This window comes from Bubalus kerabau, chromosome X, assembly GCF_029407905.1.
Source record: "Bubalus kerabau isolate K-KA32 ecotype Philippines breed swamp buffalo chromosome X, PCC_UOA_SB_1v2, whole genome shotgun sequence".
Taxonomy (NCBI): domain Eukaryota; kingdom Metazoa; phylum Chordata; class Mammalia; order Artiodactyla; family Bovidae; genus Bubalus; species Bubalus kerabau.
In genome coordinates, this window is record NC_073647.1 from 41,827,419 (window position 1) to 41,854,979 (window position 27,561).

The window sequence follows — 27,561 nt, forward strand, 5'->3', positions numbered from 1 at the left end:
TTAAACAGTGTGCGGTTTAAATTCACAGTGGAATCTTACCCAGTCTTAAAAAGGAAGGAAATTCTGCCATGTGCTACAACCTTGAGCTTTGAGGATGTCATGCTAGATGAAATCAGCCAGTCACAGACAAAGAGTGTATGATTCCATTTGCATGTGGTAACTCAAGGAGTCAGATTTTCAAAGACAGAAATTAGAAGGGTGGTTGCCAGGGCCTGGGGAGATGGCAATGGAGAGTTATGGTCTAATGGGCACAAAGTTACAGCTTTGCAACTACAGAGTCCTGGAGATTGGTTGGAGGACAATGTAAATGTGCTTAACACTGCTGAACTGGATATTTTTAAATGGTTGAGATGGTAGATTGGATATTATGTGTATTTTACCTCTATTTTAAAAATGAAAAATACAATACATTATAGCAAGGTGAAAGAAAGTAACGAGGAGGAGGCTTTTTCTACCCTAAGGCTTCAAGGGAACCAAAGCAGGACAGTGGAGAAATCACGATGAGTTCAGTGTGGTGACAGGTTCGTGGAAGGGAGCTGGGAAGGGTGAAGTCAGGTCTAAAGCCATGAAAGCCTGCCCTTTGAGGTGTCAGAGGACGAAGGGACAGATGTAAGAAACACTGGAGAGAGGGAGTGAATAGGACTTTGCAATGGATTGGGTGAGGGTAATGGGGAGGGAGAAATATGAGATGAAATCGAGCAGTGGTTTTCAAAAAGAGTTTCAGGAGCATGATCGTGTTTTGAAATAATTTACGGAACTTCAATATCTAAATATGATTAAAGCAGAGCAGCTCAGATGGAAGGCATGGTGGGAAGAACCCTGGTTTATTTGTTCATGGCCCAGGGATGGCTGGTTTGCTGCACTAGATCTGGCATTTTGCAGAGTAACAAGAGGCTTGGTGTTCGGTGTCATCATAGAACAAAAGCTGGTGACTGCCAGAGTTCATAACATATACCAGGATCACCTGTGTATCCTCAAGCCATGTGCATTGTTTTCTTTTCTCTCGCCTTGTTTCCTAGGGTGATTGACATGCAAAGCATTTATGAAAACATACTCTAAAAATCTGAACCTAATGGAAACTCTTTGTCCTCCTTTTTCCCAGGAGGGAGACACTCCAAAAAAGGCAGCCCCTGGCACTGTCACCAACACTGCTATCGCCTCTGCCACTGCCACTGCCATTGTCACCAGCACTGCCACGGCCACTGCCACGGCCACTACCACAACCACTACCACAACCATTTCCACCATCACCTCCGCCATCACTACTGGCCTCATGGATAGCAGTCACCTGGAGATGACATCGTGGGCGGCCCTGCCCCTTCTGTCCACCAGCACCACCAATGTCCGGAGACCCAAGCTCACTTTTGATGACTCGTATGTTGTCCCCAGATTCTCTGGACCCAGTTGGGGAGCAGTGGATGGGGGTGGGGGCAGTATGGCTTTTCGAACACCATGCATATGTCACCTGAAATAAGACCTTAGCCGCAGCTATGCAGCTTGTATAGCCTTAAAAGTATATTCTTCCTCCTCACATACATGCTTATCCCCACCTAGAAATGTCATTGGCTGATTTTAAACACAGAGCTCTGTTACTGTTTCCAAAGGCAGGTGCTGAATCCTAGGTTGCTTAGTCCTCCTTGCTTACCCATGTCCTCAGGTAGAACTGTGTGCCAACAAAGAGAATTACAGCTAGATTCTATTGGATCTGTTTGGGCAACTTGAGTGGTTGGGGTTGGAGGATGTAGGTATTTATCCTAATGGGCCATTAGGAACCAATCTCACTCACTGGATTCTTTCAAGCTTGGTTATTATATGCATGACAAGCATCCATCAGCCCTGTTCAAGGCATTGTATAGGAATGGATTTATAGCCCCCCAAAGTATGACAATTCAGTCTTTTAATGAAAAGATGAAACATTGCTTTCTGAATGAGCTCATTTCGTTTGTTTAGGGTTCACAATGCTGATTATTACATGCAAGAGGCTAAGAAGCTGAAGCACAAAGCTGATGCACTGGTAGGTTTCCTTATTGCTGCTCTGACATAGGGAGATTGGAGCTGGTTAATTCCTTAGCACCGCAAGTCCCCGAGTTCTTGGCGCCATGTTGCCCTGCCATTCTTGGTTTTCCCACTCTTCTTCCCCTTGTTCCAACTTTAGAGGTGCCGAGGCTTATGCTACCTTTCAACTGAATTTGAAATGACTTTTGAAACTGCCCTAGAGAAGGTGGGTGCTCCCATGGTTTCTGATGAACTCCAAACTGGTGTAGGCAGGGAGAGAGTTGCTGAGAGCTGGTTAAGTGCCTCAAACATTGGCTTTGGGAAATTCAGGTCTGTAGAAAAAACTTGACTGCTTACTGCATTAGATAACCTAGGGCCCTGCACAGAGAAAGTATGTTCTGGTTTCTGGATTTCCCAGGACACATGGCCCTGCTGCCTCCAAGGGTGGTGGGTACCTAGACCAGGAGAAACCAGGCACAGACAGCTATTTGATTGACTGAGCTACCTAACAGAGGGTCTCAATCGTGTGTGTTACAGTCACTTGGGGAGCTTTAAAATAGGCCTCATGCTTAGGCCACACCCCAGAGAAATGGAATCAGAATTTCTGAGACTGGGACCAGATGTGGGTGTCAAAACTCCCAGGTGATTCCCAAGTACAGCCAATGTTGAGAACCACTGCCCTAGAGAAGACCCTGAATTCAGAATCCCCACCTTTAACTAAAGCCCAGCATAATTTAAGATGTCTGTTCAACTCCATTGGGTTAAAAAAAATCATATCCCCCATCATTGCATTGTGTCCAGCCAAGGCTTAGCTGCCCCGTGCTGCTTGCCTCTGGGAGGGCTATAATGAAGGACCACAATGGTCTCTGCATCATCACTTGTGAGTGGCCACCATCCACTGCCCTCTCAAGGGCCACAGTACATAAGGAGATAATTGGTATATCTTTAGTATTAAAATCTCAATGGGGTGTGTGGAAAAAAAAGTCTAAAAAAACTCACTGAGTGGTAGGGGAGGGAGGAGGGAATGATAATGGGGGGAGGGGAAGGTTGAGCAATACTCACTCAGAGGAAGATGTCTGTGCCAGTCTTACATCTATACCAGAGTTAGACACTTCTTCGGAGTTCAAGCCCCTCAGTTATAAATAAGGAAACCGAGGCCCAGAAGAGGGTGTGACTCAGCCACTCATTAGCACTATGGCCCATATAGTCCTCTCTCTGGACTTCAGTTTTTCCTTTTGGAAAAATAGGGATTTGGACCAGGCAGTTTTTAAGGATCCTTCCAGCTATGGGTTTGTGAATGAAAAGTCAGTTTCAAAAATCAGGATGTAGATTTCCTGATTTCCAGATTTCCTGTAGATTTCCTTAATTTCCACAGGAGAGAGCCAATCAGAGTCGGATGACCTGAGGAAGTTATCTTGTAAAACAAGAGAAGAAGGAGATAACTTGCATATATACACAAAGGTTTTCATAAAATCAGTTTGAATTGGGCTGAAACTGATGTTTTTCCACAACAGCTTACAGAAAGGAAAGCACCAAATTCCTGCAGTACATAAAAGGGGAAGAACATTTATTGTAAAAAGAGTCATTTACAGCAAGAGATTCTGCAAGACTTGTAACTCATCATTTTATAGTTGTACTTAATCCTTTGCTAGAGACAACTACTCTGCTGTTTTGAGAATTGAAACCTTCACAGTTGCATAGAAAATATTTTGATAAAAGGTATATAAGAAAATTAAAATAGGTCAATCTGCATTCTATTGGTTCTTTCACATAAAATTCCATATTAGTGAAATTCTTCCATCCAGCTATCAAAAATTGAAAATGTTAAATACTGTTATAAAATACTCACTATAAAACTGTCATATATAATATTCATTACACATAAAAAAGAAATCAGTATGTCTAAGTCAGTTTAATTGTGACCATTATCAGGGCTAAAACCTTTTGCAATAAAATTTTACTAAACTAAAATATTTAGTAGTGCTATATTTGGGAGATTTTTGACTCACTATTTCAGACCATCATTTACAATGAAAGTGATGTGATTATTGTCACCAGTCACACTGCAGCTTCCCATTTTTCATGACAATAGCATCCATTTGTTACTCTTCTCCTGGGGATGGGGTTGACATGCTATGCCAGAGTTCCAAGGAAAGACTAGATGCGTTAGTTGTCCAGGAAGCTTGTAAAAAGTGGAGTTTCACTGCAAACTTTGTCTAGACCAGCGATCCACAACCTTTTTGGCACCAGGGGCCAGTTTCCTGGAAGACAATTTTTGTACAGACTGGAATGGGGAGGGGGGCAGGGATGGTTTCAGAATGATTCAAGCACATTTCATTGATTGTGCACTTTATGTCTATTAGTATTACATCAGCTCCACCTCAGATCATCAGGCATTAGATCCTGGAGGTTGGGGATCCCTGTTCTAAGGACATTATGATGACCAGTCTAGTAAATGTGGTCAATAGAAACTAGTCGAGGCAGTGATTTGAATTCTGCTCCACCAAAAAGATAACAAAAATAGGAATACCACAAAGACATGATACCTTGGCTACAGTTTTCTCTTCTCACCCAGCCTCCATGTCATGACAACAGAACCTGAAATAAGTTACATCCTTGTCGAGACAAATTCCTAATTGCCCCCACCATATCTCGACCTTGGCACTATTGGGCCAGGCACTTCTCCACAATGGGAGCTGTCCTGGGCATTGCAGATGTTTAGCAGCATCTCCAGCCTCTGTCCACTAGATGCCCCCTATCACTAATGGGGACAACCAAAGAGGTCTCCAGTCATTGCCAAATGTTCCCTGGGGGAGGGGTGTGAAGTTTCCCAGGGTTGAGCACCACTGCTTTCAATGAAGGAGAGAAGAGGAACTGTCATGTTGATGAGTCTTCTTCCTGTTTCAGTTCGAGAAATTTGGCAAAGCCGTGAATTACGCGGATGCAGCCCTGTCCTTCACTGAATGTGGCAACGCAATGGAGAGAGACCCTCTGGAAGCCAAGTCTCCATACACCATGTACTCCGAGACTGTGGAACTCCTCAGGTTCATGCTTTTCTGCTGCCTTCTTCCTAAGCTCTCTCCATTCATAATTAGAAGCTACTGTGTTTTTGAAAAATATCTTTTCCACCTAGTAATGATTCATCCAAGGCACCTTCTTCTCAGAAGTTATCACAATTAGTTTTTGCCATTTGATTCATGTCATGGAAAATTTATAACTGATGGATACTGCTTTTTATCAGTTACCCCTTCAGAGGTTCTAATGTGAGTGTTATAATTTGTGATATTCATAAAATGGAAAGGTAGTGGGTGGAAATAAAGGATCATCATTTCATGGTGTCAAGCGGGCCCTTGTCTTTTCAAAGCACAGTTTCATAATTCACAGAAAGCAGTCCTGTTGGGATTTCTGTTATAAATCATGTTTTCTAAGAATTTCTGCCTCTGTTATGAAAAAGAGAGGGGCACTGTTCCAACATCAGGGGTGGAGTAGACTTTCCAGGCATCTAGAATTTGAGGGACAGTCAAGCTGGTAGCAGGGAAGCCTAGAAGAGGCTGACACTAGGGAATGGTGTATTAACAGCAGAGATTATTGGTTTCATTTGCATTTTGAATGAAATTTTCTGGACTGTTGGTCTTGGTGCAGTGGAGTTTGTGGGCAATCAAAAAATTCCTGTAAGAAGGGAAAGGAGAAGAAATGATATGCATTTGAGTGCCTTCCTGTAATCTGCAGGTATTTGTGAAAAGAATTTCATCCACCTCTGAATAGTGGATAAGCACTCACCCTCATTTGCTGGATGGACGACATCATGGTTTTTGACTGAGCAGTTCTTCACATGATAGGCCCTTATATCCCAGGCACCTCTGGCTCGATTAGTTGATAATGCCAGGCCTGCTTTTTATTGTGTTCTTGCATCTGCAATAAACTGTTACAAATCTGAAGACAATTGTACCTAAACCTTCAGACAGGCATCAGACTGAAGCATGCATATTTTCTGAGGAAAGCACTTGAAAAGATCAAAAGAATGGGAACCATTATAAAGAAGGAAAAAACAACAAAAACTATGATTACGTAGACTCATAAGATTTAGCCAAAGCCACCGAAGTAGGGAAAGGATGAGGAAAGTTCCAGCCTTACTCTGCCAGGCCAGGCAGCCATCTTTGGTTTTCGCTGCTCTGACAAGCATATAAAGTATCTCTGACTTACTTTATGTGAAAGCTGCCACCGCCATTTGTAGCTTTTAAGGGGAAATTGATTTCTCAGTGTCTATCCAAGACTGCCTGCAATTTTCAAAGATGTACAAGATGAAAATCCTGGCAAAAAATGAGGAATCAAAATGGAAGGGAAACTTTAATGAATAAACAAGAAGAAAAGCTTCACCTTCTATTCATCCCCAAACACAATTTAAGGCACTTTTAAATTAACAAGGAAATGTAAAAATGTTAGCACAGGCTTCCCTTGTAGCTCAGTTGATAAAAGAATCTGCATGCAATGTAGGAGTCTGGGGTTTAATTCCTGGGTTGGGAAGATCCCGCAGAGAAGGGCATGGCAACCCACTCCAGTATTCTTGCCTGGAGAATCCCAGGGACAGAGGAGCCTGGCAGGCTACAGTCCATGGGGTCACAAGAGCTGGGCACGAATTAACCACTAAACCACAATGTTAGCACACACACAAAATTATGGTGAACTGGACCTCTTCCATGCTGATGGTGGGAATGGAAATTGATCCTTGTAAATTGAGGGCAATTTGGCATCGTGTAGGAAAACCTATACAAGTGAGCATTCATATCTTTGAAGCCACTAATTCTAGAAATCTGAACTTCCTGTACTGAAGAAAAGAATTGTAAGAGGAGAATGAGTTATCCATAGAGTGTTCAGTTTGGCCTATGTTATAGCACCCAATTTGAAGCAAAGCAAATCATCGATAACAGAAGGGTAATTAATTACATCACAGTACTCTCAACAGAATAATTTGCAGCCATTGAAATGCAGCAGTGATGGAGACCATGTAGCTGCACGAAAATGTTTATAATATGAGTTATAGACTCACTACATTTCTGACCACGAAAAGCATGTTTCTGCATGTGGACCAACTTGGAAGGGAAACAAGATCATAACTGTAATTGGGGGTGAAATAACACCCATAACTTCACCCCCAATTACAGTTATTATATATATATATATATATATATATATGCACACACATATTTTTCTTACACATGCACTCAGAATAGAAAAGCAAAACCTCACATTTCATTTTTGGTAAAAATACAATGTGAATCACTGAGTAATATATATTTCCTTTAGAAAACACTTCTTTTCCCTTTTTATTATTTACAATTTCTTTTCTTTTTCTCCAAGCAGGTTTTTTCCATTATATGATAGTTTACTCCCCCCATAGGGTATATTTTCAGTGGAACCTGGTAAAACTCAATGGATAATTTAGAGACATTCACTTTAAAGGCAGTCTTTTGAAACTATCTTTTCAGATCATTGTAGATTCACATGCAGTTGTAAGAAATGATACAGAAAGTTCATGTGTCCCTCTCCCCCCATCTCCCCTCATGGTACTGTCCAGCATAGCTCTAGTCCAAGATCACGGAGGACACAGGCATTGGTACATTCCATCCACCTTGCTCAGATGTCATCAGGTCTTTTATCCCAAAATTTCACCAGTTCTATGTGCAGTCCTTTATGTGCCCTCTATATATAGAATGATATATTTTCTGCCTAGTGTATGTGTGTGTATAATTTTCTTTGGAGAGAAATTTCAGTTGGGAATAAAATGAACTGAGGCAACTAAGTCTTCTTGCCCATGTAAGCAATTGGAACTCCACTATCAAGGTGTTTCAACAGTGGCTGCAATTAGAGGGTGACTGTAATAAGAACATAGTTTTTAGTAGCAAATTTTATGCTGAAGAGATTTTTATTATACTCTCCTTAATGGTAGAGCACCCTGTGTTTTTCAGTGAAGTAATTTTGGTTGCTCTCAGCCTTGGGAATCTGCAGTAGAAATATACTTGTGAAAACAAGTGGGGCATCACAATGACTGACATTTAAGTGATCCAGCTGTCAAACACAGATTTATGATGTCATAAAAACCCTTTTTGCTTAATATGGCAACAACAAGAGGGACCCACAGCAAGTGCATGAGTCCTTTTGTCAGAAAATGTTCATTGGACAGAACTGTGGCAGTAATAGGGAGAGCGGGGTGATAGGGGGCATGGTGTTCTGGGGAGGCTGCTGAAAGTGTGGGCTCACCAATGCCTTGTCATGATGAAGAGCTAGTCCAGGCTGCCTGAACATCTTCAGCTTCCTTCTGTAACAGTAAACTCTGCTACTTATTCCACCACGAGTTCCTGTGAAATTGCATTAAAGCTCAGACAATGATTTTATGCAATGAATTGATTTTCAAGAGTCTAAATGCCCAGAATGGAATGTGCTCAGCTCAAAGAACAAAAATGGGAACTACTCAACCTTTGATTGCCCTGGTGTGGAATGGTAACTATTAAAGAAAATGGAAAGACAAAATATGCAAGCACCATAAATTAGGGGTGCTCAGACCTTCATCTGCTGTGAAATTGACCACCCTTAAAAAAACAAAACCACTTCCTACAGGAATATATTCCACACCTGAGCCATTAGAAAAGCCCTCTATAACCGTGTTGGAGGCCTCCCCATGCTCGTGTTAGACATCATTGTGTGATTGTTTACCGCGGGTGTCAAAAATTCAACTGAGACTGACATTTGTGTCCACCTCTCGTGGAAAGATAATAATGTTGTTTAGCTGGAGTATTCTCAGAAACATTATTTTTCCAGCATTAATACACAGTTGAAACCCACAGTAATTCCACAGCACTGCTCTAGAGCATGGGCTCTAAATTTAACCGGCTTCTCCAGAGCAAGCTCCCATTGGTCACACCAGTGCTGTTGTGACCCACCTGTGGTCATCATTTTGTGAATGTTTTCAGGAAAGCACTCTTTTGCCCACATGGCCTTCTCAGTCCTCCTGCCAGAGCCAATGTGGGCCTAGCTCATTCAAGTGATGACAACACCAATGGTGTTGGGGCTTTATGAACGGTCAGACAGATTCCATTTGAGCTTGTCCTTTCTCTTCAAAGGTATGCCATGAGGCTGAAGAATTTCGCAAGCCCCCTGGCTTCAGATGGGGACAAAAAGCTGGCCGTACTATGGTAAGTCTCATGGAGGTGACCAGGAAATAGCTGAAATGTCGCAAAAAATTTGAAAACTCAACTTAAGCTGCTTAAGTCATTATTCCTGTTTTCTGCTAAACTCTGAAAAATTAACTAATGGATTTCTTCAGTTGCTGACTAAACATCTACTCTCCACATTTATACTCTTATCAAGATGGAATTTTAATGCTTATCCTTTCTTTTTTAAAAAAATAAAGCCACATAAATTTATTTTCTTGCAGTTCTGAAGGTCAGAATTCTGAAGTGTGTTTCACTAGGCTAAAATCAGGGCATCAACATGACTGCTTTCCTCCCAGAGGCTCTAGGGAGAATCCACTTCCGCCTTTTCCAGAGGAGGTCTGCATTCCTGGGCTTAGGCCCTCTTCCTCCATCAAGAAGTCAGCAATGTATCTTAACATGTCTCCCTGACTTTGACCTTCTGCCTCCTTTTTCCATCTTTTGTGAACTCTCTCTCTCTTTTTTTTTAAATGTTACTGAAATATAATTGATATACACTGGTGTGTTAATTTCTAGTGTACAGCAAAGTGACAGTTCAGTTCAGTTCAGAAGCTCAGTTGTGTCCGACTCTTTGTGATCCCATGGACTGCAGCATGCCAGGTTTCCTTGTCCAACACCAACTCCCAGAGCTTGTTCAAACTCATGTCCATCGAGTTGGTGATGCCATCCAGCCATCTCATCCTCTGTCGTCCCCTTCTCGTCCTGCCTTCAATCTTTCCCACCGTCAGGGTCTTTTCTAAGGAGTCAGTTCTTCAGATCAGGTGGCCAAAGTTTTGGAGTTTCAACTTCAGCATCAGTGCTTCCAATGAATATTCAGGACTGATTTCCTTTAGGATTGACAGGTTTGATCTCCTTGCAGTCCAAGGGACCCTCAAGAGTCTTCTCCAACACCAGAGTTCAAAAGCATCAATTCTCCAGCACTCAACTCTTTTATGATCCAACTCTCACATCCATATATAACTACTGGAAAAAACATAGTTTGACTAAACGGACCTTTGTCAACAAAGTAATGTCTCTGCTTTTTAATATGCTGTCTAGGTTTGTCTTAGCTTGTCTTCCAAGGAGCAAATGTCTTTAATTTCATGACTTCAGTCACCATCTGCAGTGATTTTGGACCCCAAGCAAATAAAGTCTCTCACTGTTTTCATTGTTTCCCCATCTATTTGCCATGAAGTGATGGGACTGGGTGCCATGATCTTAGTTTTCTGAATGTTGAGTTTTAAGCCAACTTTTTCACTCTCCTCTTTGACGTTCATCAACAGGGTCTTTAGTTCTTCTTCACTTTCTACCCTAAGGGTGGTGTCATCTGTGTATCTGAGGTTATTTATATTTCTCCTGCAATCTTGATTCCAGTTTGTGTGACTCAGTTATACATACATATTCTCTTCCATATTCTTTCCCATTATGGTTTATGGTTTATCACATGATGTTGAATATAGTTCCCTGTACTATGCTTATTCCTTCTTTTTAAAAAAAATTCTTTTTTTCACTTATGTTCCTCGGTAACCATAGGAGAGGTGCTGCAGATGGGAGTTGTTTTTTAATGAATGGGTCTGAGGAAGTGTTGGCATTAATGTGCTCCTTTCCCCATCATCACAGCTACAGATGCCTGTCACTTCTCTACCTGAGGATGTTCAAACTGAAGAAGGACCATGCCATGAAGTACTCCAGATCACTGATGGAATATTTTAAGGTAATCCTTACTTTGTGTAGTTTATAGGTTCCGGGTGATTAAATCACTAATGATACATGGCAGGCATGTTATGAAATGTCACGGTTGTCACAGCTGAAAGCTGAACTTTCTGCATCCTGGCCAGCCATGGCCATCTCACCTCTCCTTTGGAGCTCAGCAGAGAGCTTGGGTTTGATCCAGTTCCAGGGAGAGAAGGTACCATAGTTCAATCCCCTGATGATGCTCTGGAGTGAACAAGTGGGCCTGGGCGCCTTCCTGGGTCCAGTCAGGATGGTGATCCCTTCTGCCTGCACTGTGGACTGCCTGCAGAACATGGCTCATGTTACATGAGATGCCAGCCTAGAAATTTCTCAGCAGTGAGAGAAGTCACCACAGCCACCCTGGGCTCTGAGGGCACAGCCACACCCCCAGGGGCCCTTTGGCCATGGGGAGTGTTGAAGATAGTGGTTGCAGTTGAAGACAACTGATAACTTTGGCTGTCAAAATAAACCAACAATAAATAAACAAACTCATCCACTTAGGGAGCTGGTGTTTTTGATTTGCAAGAAAAATGAAATATTTGAACTACAAGATGCAATGCCAAGACGTGGGAACAAGCCCAGACAAAAATGGCAAGCCTGGAGCTGGGCCTGGCAACCATGTCGGGTGTCATTGGCTGAGGCTCCATGGACCTTCTGCGCTTCCTTCCACCCGTCAGTGCTGATCATGTGTTAGAATTGAGGGCTCAAGGTTGCTATTGGGCAGGTCTTGAAAGAAAAGGATAATTTTATGTATTTAGTCATATTATTTTTTGCCAAGTGCGTCAGCTAACATGGCTCAGTTGCATCAAAGCAGTTGTTTGAAATGAATCAAATCCTGACCGTACCTCAGACATTCAAAGCCAGTGGGTAGGGGTGCACAATTATGCGGGAATGCCCACTCAGTTAGGAAAAGAGCAGCTCTCATGTGGTGTGGCCATCATAAAGCTAGTGCTTGTGAATGCAGTCAAATGCAGCAGCTGCCCCTGACCATGTGTCTACAGTCTCCACCTGGGCTCTGGAAAGGCGTCTTGATGCTGGTGGTCTGGGACAGGTCCTAAGAATGGGCATTTTGAACAAGCTTCTGAGTGATGCTGATGCTGGTCCTTTGGGGGCACTCTGAGCCACAGGCCTGGCCTCCATTCTCTGTGGCCTGTTCTGCGCAGTGTTCAGTGCACTGCAAAATACCAAACTGATGTTAAGTAACTCACTCCTCTGGCAGAGCACTGAGCTTCTTTGAGGTTCAAAACGGGAAGCTCCCACCTGCTGAGGTCATTCTAACAAGCTGATCTTTTTCTAGTGAGGCGGTGCTGAGTGTCAGGATTTCCCATGCTCCACAAGTGTACAGCCATGAAAAAAGAGGAAGCCCATTCTTTTCTTAAAATGGACGGTGTTGAAGTATAGTTGATATGCAGTGTTGTGTTAATTTCTGCTGCACAGCAAAGTGATTCAGTTATACACATATATACATTCTTTTTCATGTTCGTTTTCCATTCTGGTTTATAGGAGGATATTGAATATAGTTCCCTGTGCTAAACAGTAGGACCTTGTTTATCCATCCTATTTATAATAGTTTACCTCTGCTAATTCCAAACTCCTATTCCTTCTCTTTCCCAACTCCCTCCCCCTTGACAACCACAAGTCTATTCGCTATGTCTGTGAGTCTATTTCTAGTCCTTAGATACGTTCATTTGTGTCATTTTAGATTCCACATATAAGAGATGTGATATGGTGTTTGTTTTTCTCTTTCTGACTTACTTCACTTAGTATGATGTTGATCCCTAGGTCCATCCATGTTGCTGCCAGTGGCTGAGTCATAGTTCATTGTATATATGTACCACATCTTCTTTATTCATTCCTCTGTCAACAAACATTTAGGTGTGCTTCCATGTCTTGACTACTGCAAATAGTGCTGCTGTGAATATAGGGATGGATGTATCTTTTCAAATTAGATGTTTTTCCTGCTATATGCCCCAAAGTGGGATTGCTGGATCATATGGCCATTCTATTCTTAGTTTTTTGAGGCACCTCCATACTGTTCTCCATAGTGGCTGCACCAATTTACATTTCCACCAGCAGCGTAGGAGGGTTCCCTTTTCAAGGAGGCCCATTCTTTAAACTGGCCCATCAGAGGGAAAAGAAGGTTTAGCATTCCACTGCGGGGCAGCCCTGGGCCGGTTACACTGCTCAACAGGGAAAACCGTCAGCCATGAGGATATGCATGTGATGACAGCAAATCCGAGTGATACACAGACACACACACAAAGGCTGCTTGGTTCTGGCCAGTTCCTGGCATTTTAGAAATGATAAGCCAACTTGCATCCCAGGGAAAAAGTTTGCAACTGGAGCTAAAGGTGAAAAGCTTGTCTGTACTCTGAAGAGCTTGTTTTGCAGAATAAATTTCAGATGAGGATAATTAAACCACTTCTTGGAGAACTGAGTCTGATTTCACTGGGCCTTTTAGTATATAAGATCTTTCATCAAGTGACTTTCATGGTCCTGATTGGAGCCCACTAATTATCCTAACCAGCTATTTTCATCGAGTGTGCATCGTGGTGTGCTGACGTGCACATACATCCCAGCTCTGCTAACGAAACAGGAGGCATCCCAAAATGCTGCAATCAATATTAATGTACTCTAAATCACACTTCCATCTGTTTCTGAATTAATAAAACACAAAATAGATGTCCTCATTTCCCTCTCTGTTTCTCTCTTTTAGCAAAATGCTTCAAAAGTCGCTCAGATACCATCTCCATGGGTAGGCAATGGAAAGTAAGTATCTTCTGAAAATTGCTTTTTCATGAAAATTAGTGATTGAATAGACCCCAAATATTTGGTATTGACAAGCCAGGCACAAAGGTTAATTCTGAGATTACAGTAATTTGGGTGCACACAGAATTCTAGTCAGGTTTCTGCTAATGGTAGGACAGAAAATTTTAACATGATGTGATTCCAAATTTCTTTCACTATTTGATCTTTAAGCCAAATGATGGCCATAAAAATATCAGTTAATGAGATGGCAAGCACCATGCCATTTCGGGGAGGCAGGGTAGAGTTACCTCCACTGAAGTGATTTTTCAATGATTCACTCAGTAATGAAAGACCAATGAAATATTCATTGATATATGGTAAGTGCTTTAATAAAACCGAAGGCATAATAGTGCTGAAAATGTGAAGGCACTTCGTCAGCCAATTATCTGAGCCTTCATGATGATTTTTATATTAATACTAAAATACTCTGCCCTAAAATATAAAAGCATCTACTCTACTGCCAGCCTGAGGCTCAATGAACTCACCCACTCCACAGCTGTCCTTAGAGCCGTATCTGCTTGGAGGAGCTGAGCCCTCCAGCAGCAGGGTGGGAGCTGGTAAACCAGTTGACCCAGGCCCAAGGCTGCCCTCAGTTCCCAGGATGAAAGTTAAGAGAGCCCCTTCTCTCTGCAATGAAAGGCCAGACCCAATGACATCGGAGCCTCCTCTGAAGAGAGGTTCCTTTTCAGAGGGCAATTCAGAATCCTAGTTTTGTCTCAGCCCTGAACTAGCTGTGTGCCCACACTTACCTGAGCATTCATTTCTCCTGAGTCCAATACCTCTCTGACCACTGCAAGCCCACTTTGCACCAGTAGATGTATTCTTTTGAAAAGAGCTGCTTTTCCCCCCATTTTTCACCACTTCAAAATTCTTATGTCTCTGATCAAAACACTTTCTTGAACAGTGAAATAGTCTCCTTTGCCGCTTTATAAATATCTACAAAGCACACTCCCAAAGGAGTGGAACTGTGAACTCTAAGATCATAAAAAACATTCAGAATGAGGGAACAGATCCATTAAAAACTATGCGCCAACTCAATTACTCTATTGAAAGGAAGTACCGTTTAAATTGTTGAATTAGGTCTCTCTCTTATATTGATGGACAAAAGCGAGACCACAGGCCCAGAGAAAGCTGTTTTCTCTGAACACGGAGTAAAGCAAGGGCAAATTCAGGTAAGCACCCATTCAAGAATCACTGGGAAAAAGTTTTTTAATTCTACAGAAAGAACTCAAACACATTCTAAGCTTGTGAAGTCACATTAAAAGCCTCCTGAAATGATTTTTTAAAGCAGCTTCTATCTGAAGAAAGCACACTCCTTTTGGTAGGTCAGAGAGCTTTTGAATGAGGCAACTCAAAACGGTTGCCCAGGGGTTACAGCCCATTCATTCAGCACATACTTTGGGTGCATTTCCCTATGAGAGGCTGGGGATGCACTGAATGCCATAGGCTCCCTGTACTCCAGAAGCACGCGGTCCAGTGGCAGGAGGGGACATATCTGAACAAAGTTCTGTGGACACCCAAGAAAAAGAGAGCTTGGGCTTCCCTGGGTGGCCAAGGAGGGCTTCTTTGCCTGCTAGCAACACTATAGCCTGCATCCCCCAGTGGATGAGGATGGTTGGCCCCACACCAGACCTCTCACGATCCTTCCAGAAGAAGCCTCCCCTGACCCTGACTGTGAAGACAGTGCAAAGAACAAGTTGGAAGAAGAAGAAAAACCTACTCGAGATAGAGCAGGGGTCAGCAAATCTTTGCTGCAGAGAGCCAGATAATACACATTTGGGGCTTTGCCAGTCCAGAAAAAAACTGAGGTTGTTACGTAAAAAGAATATGAGATAAAATAAGTTTCCACAAAAATCTTACTGATGAAATTCAGAATATAATAGCAGTTTTAGAATACAAGTCTGTTAAGGAGAAGAAAGGAATTTTGCAAAAATAGAATTTTGTGTTCTTGGGGTTCAAATGTAGTGTTCTCATTCATCAAATTGATTGCATATGTTCATCTTTTCAAAACATTTGTAGCTCACAGGCCATGCAGAAACAGGGGGTGCACCAGTGCTTTCAGTCCCAATAGAGAGTCATGGTAACCACATCGTGGAGATGCTAGAAAAGGGAGGGACAGCAGTCTCAGATGTCACCCAGAGAGAATAAAAAAGAAGGCTATGAAAGGAGGAAAGAACAAGGCCATTTGAGGACTTTAGACGAGCTGTTTCAGTACACTGGAGGCCTTGGGTGCTATATCGAAAGGGTCTGAAGAGAAGAGATATCTCCCCTTGTTGGGGACATTGGCCAATAAAAGGACTGCAAAGAGTTTTGGTTGTCACTGGAGGGAACATTTCTATGAAGCTAAACTTCTCCCCAAGCTTAGGGAGGGCTGTGCCTGTGCAAACATGGGAAGAGCCCGGGGAGTGTGGTAGGAACAAGCCAACATGGACTCAAGGGTGAGCTCGAGGTGGACACCCACATCAAGGGAAACCTAGTAGAGAGAAGGTAGGACTTGGAGGTAAGTTAGCGGAATGGAAGGAAAATGGACTTTGCAGGAAAACAGACCTTTCAAATCCCAGCTCTTTGGCCATCTGCTGTGTGGCTCTCAAAAAAGGAAGTGATCTTTTCTGAGCCCTCTTGTCATCTGTGAAACAGTGACAGCAGAAACTCACCCACAGAGTTGTCATGAGGCTTAGAGATAATAATCAGTGAAGCCCAGAGCACCATGCTTGGTGCACAGCAACTTTAACAAATAGCAGTTGTTGCCACTGCCATGTTTTGTTATCATTATTACCTTTTTAAGTTGGGAAACATAAGTGATCTTGCCCCTAGAACTCCCACAGCTCTCGGTCTACACGTCACTTTTGGCACTTATCCTAGTTTGCCAGAAATTAATGGATTCTTCTCCCCATTAGACTGTTTGCTCTTTTCAATAAGGAATTGCTCATTCTTTAATTCATCAAAGATTTATTGCCTGCCTACTGTGTATGAGACACTCTGCCAGGCATTTTACCAAAGTATTTATCCCCTATCCATGTGCTGCTCTACATTATTTTTCTTCCCTCTCCAGAGCACCTCATACGTAGTGGATACCATATAATAACAGAGAGATCACTGGAAGGCACTCCATTCACTTATCTCACTGGTATTAAGTACATGTTATGTATACCAGGCACCGTTCTATATGCTGGGAATGGCACTGGATGAAATAGACAATTCCTGTCTATTTCACATTCTTTCGGAAGAAAAAGACAGTAGAAAAAGAATGCATATCCTAAATGATAAACGTCATAGAGGAAATTAAAACAAGGAAGGGGAAGAGAAAGGGCTGCTTGGCTTGGGGGAGGAGGATCCTCAATAGGGACATTAGGGAAGGATGATGAGAGAATGAGCTATGCAGATCCCTGGGGGAAGTGCATTCCAAGCAGCCAGACACCACCACCTTCTTAGATAGGGGCGTGGCTAGTGACTACCAGGGGCAGCAGGGGGCAAGTGTGGCTGGAAGGCAAGAGAGGATGGTGGGAATCTAGAGTGCTCGTGCTGTGGGTGGTGGAAGCCTGTGCTGGTGTGTGCACACTTATGGCCATGTGCCGTGGACATGAAGAAAAGCATAAAATCTGAAGCAGATCCACAGAGGGAGAACTCAAGAATGAAGCCCCAGCTGTGGGGAGAGCCAAGATGGAGCTGAAGGCACACTAAGAGGAGTACTGCAACAGCCCTTTCAGCCAGAGGAGCACTGTCTTAGGCAGGCTTTGATTGATGGATTTCACGTGTATGAAGTGGTGTTCTGGGAGTTCAGGCATTCTCCACACCAGATCAGCTCACGGAGCCTCATATCAGGTCAGTCATGACCAAAGGCAAACCATGCCCTCATTCTCCTCGCCTCCACCACTGATTATTCAAAAGAAAGCACCAAGTGGAAAGGAAAGAAAGCCCCTCACTAGCTCCTCAATGTTATAAACTGAAAAGGCCTTTTCAGGAAATATGAGGTAAACAGAGGTGATGTGTTTCCCCTTGGGATTTCTGGGCATAGTTGGAAATCATTGAATCTAGCCTTTTCTTGCAGTCCATGAAGGCTCCAGCAAGGGGAGGGGCTCAGGAGCCCCAGGCTGGAGTCTCAGTCCCTGGGATTCCAGAACTTTTCAAGCACCACATGGCAAGCACCACATGGTCCCCATCTCAATGTTTGTGATCTTCTCTAGAGATTATAAATGAGGACATTTTCCTTTCTTGCTGTAAATTGACATTTAAGGATTAATGACCACCACTGGGGCGGGGACAGGGGAGAGACTGCTGCTGCTGCTAAGTCGCTTCAGTTGTGTCTGACTCTGTGCAACCCCATAGACAGCAGCCCACCAGGCTCCCCTGTCCCTGGGATTCTCTAGGCAAGAACACTGGAGTGGGTTGCCATTTCCTTCTCCAATGCATGAAAGTGAAGTCGCTCAGTCATGTCCGACTCTTAGAGACCCCATGGACTACAGCCTACCAGGCTTCTCCATCCATGGGATTTTCCAGGCAAGAGTACTGGAGTGGGGTGCCATTGCCTTCTCCAAGGGGAGAGACTAGATAATAGCATTTCCAATCTGCCATGAAAAAAAAAACTCCAGCATTCACTGCTTTTATGTTAACCTTCTGTGCCCAGGTCCCTGAGTTTAACGATCCCTCTGTCCCCATCCTACCTTGAAAATAAATCTTTACATCAAGAAGTATCACACATCTCAGAAGTTATAAACAGAGCAGGCAAACCTTCACACCCTCTACATCACACAAGTGCAGAGCAATTGTGGGGATTCACTTTAACCCTCATACTAGAATATACCAGAAGATATACTCTGTTTGTAGAAGTGGACCAAAGCTCTCATGAGGGACAGCCTGTGTGAATCTCAGGTGACCATATCAGTTCAGTTGCTCCCAGATTGAGTCATCCCCACTTCAGCATTTTGGTACATGGGGGTAGCTGTTCCCTCAAATCTTCTATGGGTGCATGTCAGGGTGCACATGTATTCTAGGAGCAGGTTGGCTCTGAGAAATACAGCCACCCTGGAATGTAGTTGGCAACAAGTGGCTGGTAAAGGGGAGGGAGAGTGAGAGAAGGTTCCTGATGATGGGAGGAGTGTGTTTGGAGGAAGAAGGAGTCCCAGAAACAGCTTTCTCCCATTTCTGTTACTCCCCCAAATGATCAATCATAATAAAGTGTGCATTTTACTGGGCATTCAAAGCCAGGTTTGAAAGAAGATGGGGAGAGCAGAGATGTATATTGACCTGGCTGGTAGGTACAGGCAGCAACCCAGCCTTTGGGACTGTCCATGACCTAAGTCCTTGCCCTCCATGCAAAGTGCAGCCAGCAGGTGACTTCTTGTTACTGATATTAAAGAATTAAACAAAAATCTACCTCCAAACAATGATACTGCCCAAAGTAGGAATTCCCAAGACATTTCTTTATAACCCAGTCTGCAGGTGAACTGTCAGCAATTAACAGCCATCCTGTAGCAGGTCTTAAAGAATCCTAAAGTGATATTCAGAATCTTACTTATTTCCAGCTTCCCTACTACTGCTCCTTGGGGGCCTTTTAAGGATCATACTTTGCTTATTGTGGTGACTGTATTTGGAGCAAACTGTCACTGTGGTTTCCACAAAACATTTTGATAACAGACCAATATAGCACATCAAGTTTTTCTAAGTGCCAATATCCATTCTGGCAGCAGGTAGAGAAAGCATCATAACTCTGAGCTGATTCTTTCTCTGTAACATCAAAAGACTTGTTATATGTATTCAAAGTAAGAGCTACATTTGTGGGTAGAATTAATGCCAGAGAAAGATTCACCCAGCTCTCTCTCTGGTATTTTAAAACAAAGTAGCAACATGCACAGAGTCATCAATGGTTGCCAAAGGCAGTCAGACTTCTGTGTTTAAAGTTAGAAAAGAAGAAGGATGGCTCTTTCTACAGCCTGGCACTGTAGCCCTGGGTGGGTTGGTCTGATGAAGCAGAAACAGTGGGGAGAGGGAAAACTACTGTGTGGGTGAAAGCTGTAGGATGTCCTCTGAGAAGAGCTGGTGGGATGCGAGAGCAAGCTTCATAGGTGTTCACCATGCCAAACCTCACTGTGGCAAATCACGTCCTCAAAAGGTCCCGGTATGAGGCAGGGCTCAAATGCTATTGTCACTCTCCCCTAGCAGCCTAACAAGGCCTGTCTCTTCCCATCCCCCAGGAATACTCCATCCCCAGTGTCTCTCAACAACGTCTCTCCCATCAACACAATGGGGAACTGTAACAACGGCCCAGTCACCATCCCACAGCGCATTCACCACATGGCCGCCAGCCACGTCAACATCACGAGCAACGTGTTACGGGGCTATGAACACTGGGACATGGCTGACAAACTGACGAGAGAGAACAAAGGTAAGTATGCTGATCTGTTCAACTGGTTGCTCTCGGGCCATGGTGGATTCAACCTGCTTTGAAGGGCTTGAGTTTCTCATGATGACCTTCTCTTTCTGTTGGTCTAATTTCTAAGGCTAGATGAGGGAAGAGAGGGTGAGATCAGGGTTGACTCAGTGACCAGTTTTTGTGAAGAGAGTGAAAAGATCTAGACTCAAGTCTCCTTTAAAACTTAAAGTCACATGAATTATGATGTATTGTCAAATGTCTTTTCCAGATTTTCACTCAATGATAAGGATCAACATAGAGAAACAAAGCAAAGCAAAAAAGAATGATTTGCAAATTAATTGGGATCAAGATACTATTGGCTTTTTTTTTTGTTTAAGAGAAGTGAGGTAGCACCACAGCCTTCTATCTTCATTATATTCATCAGCTCCAGGGGCTTCCCTGGTGGTCCAGTGGTTCAGACTCTGAGCTTCCAATGCAAGGGGCCCAGGTTCAATCCCTGGTCAGGGAACTAGATCCCACATGCTGCATGGTGCAGCCGAAATATATATTTTTTTTAATTATTGGAGATAATAATCATCAGTTCCAGGGCACTTGATAATGTGGCTTGCATTCAGAAACCAGAGTCAAGGCTCAGCTGGTGTTTTTCACCCACTGACACTTTGGATGAAAGATCAGGGCCCCGTTCGTGAGAACACATGAGGTTTGCTGCAAAACAAATGCAAGGAGGACCCTGCTTCACCAGAGGGTGAGTCAGTGGTCCTCCACCACTCATGCTGCATCTGTGATCCTAGCTGCCACCCAGGTTCACCCTGAAGTCTCACTATCCTAATGAAGATAGTAAGTTCAAAGAAACCATACTTTGGCCCTGGCCATTCAGTGGACGTTGATGATTCTGGAGCAGCAGTTAGCAAAAGACCCACTGTAGCTAAGGTGGGGACAGATGTGGGTCTTTCAGATCAGATTGCAAAGAGTAGCCTAGTTTTAGAGCAACAGAAACATCTGGCCAGATACAGACAAAAATTCATGGCCCACACACACTGGTGGCTCCTGCCAGGACCTGACATGGTACAAGCTGCATGGAGTGGGCTTGGGTCCCAGGCAGTAACAGGGATTTCATGGAAACAGGCTGGGGCTGCAGGCCACTGGGATGCAGAGGGAAGTTCCTATGAGTTACTGGCCCCTTCTCCTGGCTGCATCTCTACTGTGGGATCACTCAGCAGGTGGGGAAACAGTCCCACAGAACTAGAAAGGGTGCAGATTTTGAAGCCTTATCATTTAAGCTTGAATTGTGTCAGTTACTGGCTGGGTGACCTCAGACAGTTACTGAAATCCGTGAGCTACTCCCGAGCTTCCATTTCTATAATGGATATAATGAAGACAGGATGACAATGAAACTACCCACAAGGATGATAAGAGATGGGTGGAATAAAACAAGATTGTCAATCACCTAGCATAAAATATCAAGTGCAAGGTAGAAATCCTACAAATATTTCTTTCTCTTTCCTTATTCCATATGATGACATATAATTCAGATTCTGTGGCTATCAAAGCATATTCCATAATTTGGGACTTCAACCCTCGACCCAACTATTAACAGAGTCCTGGGGTTATGTGCATGTGTTGTTTCTGTGTGTTCATGCAGCAATTTCTATATGTCAGGCGCTGTACTTTGTTTTATCATTTGTCATCGCATTTATCCCCATTTCCTAGATGTAGAAACTGAGGCTCAATGAGGTTCAGAAATTCACCCATGATATCACAGCTCATCATATTAAAAGCATAAATTGAATGAAGAACTGTCAGATTTCAGAGTTTGAGCTGTTAACTTACAGGATGCACTGCCCATCTAGAGGGCAGAATTAATAATGCATCCTCAGAAACCTTCAGTGAGTTCTCAGTTATCTGAGTAAGAGACAGTTCTTAACTTTCCCTCAGCTTCTGGAAATCCAAAGACAACTGGCCCAGACAAGTAGGCCAGTCCACGAGTTCTAGAATTGCTCATGAAGGCATAAGCATCTCAAGCCTTGCCTAGCTTATCTTCCTCCACTCTTCTGTGTCTTATGTTGCACTGGTAACTGGAGGGCAGTTCAATATTTATGGATTTCCTTCATAATTGCATACATTTTCAAATCTGGTAAAGTAACTCCTTCTAAATTCACTGCAGAACTTCCCAGGAGCACTGTAGTGGCTGGGCTGATGTTTGATTGAGATGGTACTCATCTTGTCTTCAGCACCTGTGTCAGGGAGTTGTTCAAGTCCCTGCGTACTACTGAGTCAACATGATTCCATCACTCCACCAGCATAAATGCACTGCACCCCGCCAGCATGGTCCAGAGGCTGTTCAGGGACCTGGACAGAGGACCTAGTTTGGAATCTTCTTTTTGCGGCCTTGAGTTTCACACACTTTGTCATTTCTGAGCTGCTCAGAGTGAGGGAGTTCCCACATCTGTCTTGTCCCCATAGATATGTGGAAACTGAGGCGCTTCCTTTTTGAGTGAAACTCTCCTCCCCCCAGAGACCACCATGTATGTGCACCTTTTCCCACCCAGTCATGCAGTAGAAATTGCTGAGGTTGGCTGTTCCAGTGGAAGGTCTCCACCCCTGCCCCCTGTCTGTGTGCCTGTATAGCTGCAGATGGCTCATTGCAGAAGATGGGCCAATAGGGCTGATTCTGCCCTCTGGCCTTTGTTCTAGAAGCCCAGTTCCCTATCTTCCCAGCTGCCAACTTGAAGCATTTATTAAAATGGTGACCTGGGTACTTAGTTAAGAATACCACCATGAGCTGTGTGCAGAATACCCAAGGGGCATCTCATTCACATTCATTCAACAGCAACTGGATCCTTTAACATTTCCCTTAATATTGTATTACAGAAGAAGGTATTTTCAGTGCCCAAAATAATTCACTCCTTTATCAGCAGAAATTACTTTTATTGCATAGTATAGGTTAAACAGTATCACATAATCAAATGAACCTGATACATGGAGAAGGAGCCCATATGTTATATATAACATGAAAAATCAATGCATTGTTTAGTGAAACACCATCTGCTGAGCAATCAAGCACACATAATCCATGCATGGAAATTGCTTGACAAGAAGGCAGGAGAGCATCCCAACCACTTTAGGGTAGTCTCCAACACCTCCTCCCTCTCCCTCTGCAATGATACCTCACCCCCAGCCAGCATAGGAGCCATTTTGTCATGAACAAGAGCCTGCTTCTCATGGAGATCGATACAGTGTCAGCCCAATCAATTCAGACATACAAAGGAGAAGCCTAGCTGGTTTCTGAACATCAAAGAATTTTTCCAATATATTCCCCCCACCCTACCCCAAAGCAGACAGGCTGAGACTCTGGTCCCACTGCTTAGTGGCAGGGGGTGCTCAGTGCTGTTCCTTGCCTGAGTCAGCTGGCGGGGGAATCAGCAAGGCACTCTTACCATCCATGTCCCAGGGGGCCAGGGGACCTGCTGTGTGACAGATCCTTACAGGTTATTTTCTTTCCCTAAAGGAATAAGACGAACCAAGTCAGATGCCTCCTAGACAGTGGCTTGGCCTTAGATACCGATGGTGCTAATGGTGGTCCAGGCTCACTGGTTATATCTACATCAAGCCAAGAAACATCAGTGAAGTTATTTCATTTAGACAAAAGGAAAAGAGAGTATTTTCAATTGCATAACACACAGAATGAGAAACAGCTTGGTATCATATACCATTTTCTGTATAAAGACACCTTTCTAACTATAAAGTTATAATATATAAAAATATAAATTCAATATTTTTATAAAACAAATTTAGATATATAACTTTATGTGTAGATTTTCAATTTATAAATATTATATATGTTTCTATAAACATATATGTAAATATATAGGCAAATATATTTTATGTGTAATATATGCATATTGTGATAGATGTGTGTGTATCTCACAAACCTCCACAGGATTGTACTGTATTTTTAGAGGTCACAGTCTAAGAAAATGTATAGTAATTTGAAAACAACTTACTATGAATTAACAGATTTGAGTGAGTTTGTGTTTTCTTAATAACAGTAATACAGACATGATTTATGCTATGGAGTTTGGGTAGCTAACAAAAGATTAAAACCATAGTGCTTAATATCCATATGAAGTTTGGATCACCTTGTAGGTACTCTGGAAATTGATGTCTAATGAATGAATGAATGAACCAAGAATAACTCATCCAATGCCTGTGTGCTTGGGGTGCTGCTTATGGCCCTACTGTCATTTAAAGGCCTGACTAAGGTCTGCTCTGATTTTCAGAATTCTTTGGCGATCTGGACACGTTGATGGGGCCCCTGACGCAGCACAGCAGCATGACCAATCTCGTCCGCTACGTTCGCCAGGGACTGTGCTGGCTGCGCATCGATGCCCACTTGTTGTAGTGGCTGCGCCCCCATCTCCAGCCTCGCCACCCACCATGCTACCTCTACCAGAGCGCCGATGGGCACTGGTGGAACTCCACTCATTTGGGAAAGTTCTCTTTGATTATGTTTGTTTTGATGCTTCTTTTGATATCTGTGAAAAACAGAAGTCATTGTAAGTGGACACTACACCTTCAGAGCAGTGTATCTTTTATCACTTAGTCATTTTTCTGTATTTTCTATGCATTTCACAGATCCCACCATCATTTTGTGCTTGATGGAATGACAGTCCCTACAGTATTTTTTTAGGCCCACACTACCCAAAAGAAAGAATGGAAAGCAATTGTGAGAACAGGTTCCTGAGAAGTGAAACAAAATGTCATATATATATATATATATATATATATACATATATGTGTGTGTGTGTGTGTGTGTGTGTATATATATATATGTCATATGTCATGTATATGTCTATGTATGAACGCAGACACAGAGGACCTGCAAAGATTCAAATTTTCAGCAGTAGCCATTCCCCAAACTGTGCTGTTCTGTCTAGATAAGAACGTATTTCAGTATCCGTTGTTAAACTTTTGTGATTCCCACAGACTCACTTTTCAGATGAGAATTTTCATTGTTGAAACCCACTGGTTAGATATTTTAGCAACATCAGAAAGTTAAGAGTGTTAAGAAAATTCATGAGCACAGCAATGCCACTCTGGAACGGTACTCTGGCATGCAGCCAGAGGACTTTTTAGTTAGTATCCCTTTCCTGACTCTCTATTTGAAAAATGTCAAGGATGTGAAGGAGTGGCAACATTTATATCAACAACTTTAAGGCATCAGCTGGCATAAGTCGTTTTGAACTCCATGATTTGAAATGTAAATCCTCACCCGTGATTCTCTTTGTGTAAACCTCTCCTTTGAAGGGCAGTTCAGTGGTGCATGCCCTAGTAGCCTAGATGCTACAACCCAGTTTAGAGATGGGAGATGAGAGGGCTCTGGCAACTGTCCAGGGAATGCACACCTCTGCCTCTTTTGCAGTTGATTGGTGGGTCCATAACTGGCAGGACTTTTTTTTTTTTTTAACTGTGTTTTGCTCAAATCTCTGGAAACCAAAGTCAAGTTCTCACTACTAGAAGTAGTCATATACAGTTTGCTTCCTAATGGCTTTAAAATATGGACTTCCCCAATTATTATCACATTTGCTATTTTACAGAATTTCTTTTTGACTTATTTCTGTTTTCTTCTACCTTTCTCTTCCTTTTTCTTTTGTTTCTTTTGATTTTGGCTCATTAGCTTTTCACTGAAATACAATCACTGACTTTATTCATCTATATTATCTTGAATCATTTCCATGAAAATCCCAATGAAAATTCCAAACTCTCTTAAGTTGTAGCTAGTCTTTTAACAAAAAATGAGCTGGGGTAGTGCTTCACCCTAGGGTGGTTTTAAAAGAGCTCTGAAGATGGGGAACAGTTCCGTTGATTTGGAGATATTCCAGAGTCACTTGAGACTATTCCCACCCCTTTTGATCCTCTGCATTCATTTTGTGTCCCTAAACATCACAATGTAAATATCATCTTTGGGGTTCCAACCCACTAGAAGAATCCCACACACATGGTAAAAACTATCCATACATTAGTTAGTTCCTTGTAATTACCTGCTGGTATCTAATTCCATGTAGCCTTTCATCAGCTGAGTTATTGGATTCTTTTCACTGAGTTATGACCAGATAAATAATAGATACATGCCCATAAAAGATGCAAACTTGTATGATTTTTGAAAGCAAGTCATGCAAGTGATAGGAATAGCAAAGGATCCCCTCTACACTCTCACTGTCAAGGTTAGCTATTATCCCCAGTTGCAAAAGAGCCAGATTTGAGCTCCGCTCTGGTCATCTTTGAGCTGAAGGCCCTTTGTGGTATTATAAGGGCTGTGGACGTTGTTTTCCAGTGGCTGAGGCCACGTTGTGAAGACGACAGCTGGGAGCATCCAAGCAGCTGACCCCGCACTTTTCATGCCCCCAGTGTGGTTGAGCTGGACGTTGGCAGTCTCAGCCTCAACCCTAACACACACAGACACACACTGACCAATGCAACCCAAAAGAAATCTTTTCTGAACCTCTTAAGTGAGGAGCATGATCCTATGAACGACTCCAGATACCCAAAGTGGGTGTCACACAGATGAAGCTGGTGGCTCTGCAGCGACTCAAGGTCTCTGTTTGTTTCCCACGGCTTACCAGGTGGAGTGCCTAACTATGACTATATAATGAAGCCCACTGGTCTGGCTTGCATGTTCAATCTAGCCATGATCCTAGACCATCATGGATTTATGAGTAGATTCTTCTTGAAATTCAACCTCCAGGAACTAGACAGGGACAGTTTCCTGGGAATAGAAGTATATTGCCTCATGGATGAAAGACTCGTATCTCTAGTTTCAGTGAGTCGTTCTACCTACCTGACACATAACAGGGAGACAGCAGAGCAGCCTGCCTGCTGCCTGACGTGTCACCTCTGGTGGCTGAGTGTAAAGTGTGTCCAGATCAGCAGCACGATGATCAAACCTGACAGGCAAGCTCAGGATCACCACCTGATTATTTAGCAGACCCATTTGTAAAGCAGAAACCAATTAAACATGGAGGATGAATTGCCTTCCTCTCCCTGGAGATGAGACATCTTTCAGTTTCCTGATTAAGGATTGTTGCTGTTTTCTAGGCACTCTTTTCATCACGTTGTAAATGGTGATGTGTGTCGTAGGTGTGCAGCATTTTGAGGGACTGAAATAATATTTTGTCAAGTAAATCTCTTCAGTGTACCAGTTTGTGGGAGAGATATGAGACATGTGGATGGTGGTGAGAGATCCTGCTTCAGACTGTGATGGAGGCTTGATGAGACACATCTCACAGAAAGCACATGGAGTTAGGGTCATGGGCAAAGAAATGGGCAGCTCCACCGAGCGAGCAAGTCACAAAAGGATCTCAGCCCTGCAAACGGGACCCACATAGGGCCACCACTATGCCTTCACTTGTCACCCAAGCTCCAACCACAGAGAGTTTGACAAGTTTATGTTATGATATTGGCTTGGCT

The 27,561-nt window shown here is 43.1% G+C and overlaps 1 protein-coding gene across 1 annotated transcript in view; it reads left to right on the forward strand.

Annotated features, from left to right (window-relative positions):
• Positions 1-24,622, forward strand: part of AFF2 (ALF transcription elongation factor 2) — a 357,949-nt gene extending 333,327 nt beyond the window's left edge. The window contains exons 13-20 of the mRNA XM_055564516.1: positions 1,103-1,374; positions 1,951-2,014; positions 4,903-5,039; positions 9,114-9,185; positions 10,803-10,896; positions 13,633-13,685; positions 19,916-20,106; positions 24,375-24,622. Of these exons, the coding sequence (XP_055420491.1) occupies positions 1,103-1,374; positions 1,951-2,014; positions 4,903-5,039; positions 9,114-9,185; positions 10,803-10,896; positions 13,633-13,685; positions 19,916-20,106; positions 24,375-24,496 (1,005 nt within the window). The 3' untranslated portion in view covers positions 24,497-24,622. The remainder of the gene's footprint in view (positions 1-1,102; positions 1,375-1,950; positions 2,015-4,902; positions 5,040-9,113; positions 9,186-10,802; positions 10,897-13,632; positions 13,686-19,915; positions 20,107-24,374) is intronic.
• The last annotated feature ends 2,939 nt before the right edge of the window (positions 24,623-27,561 follow it).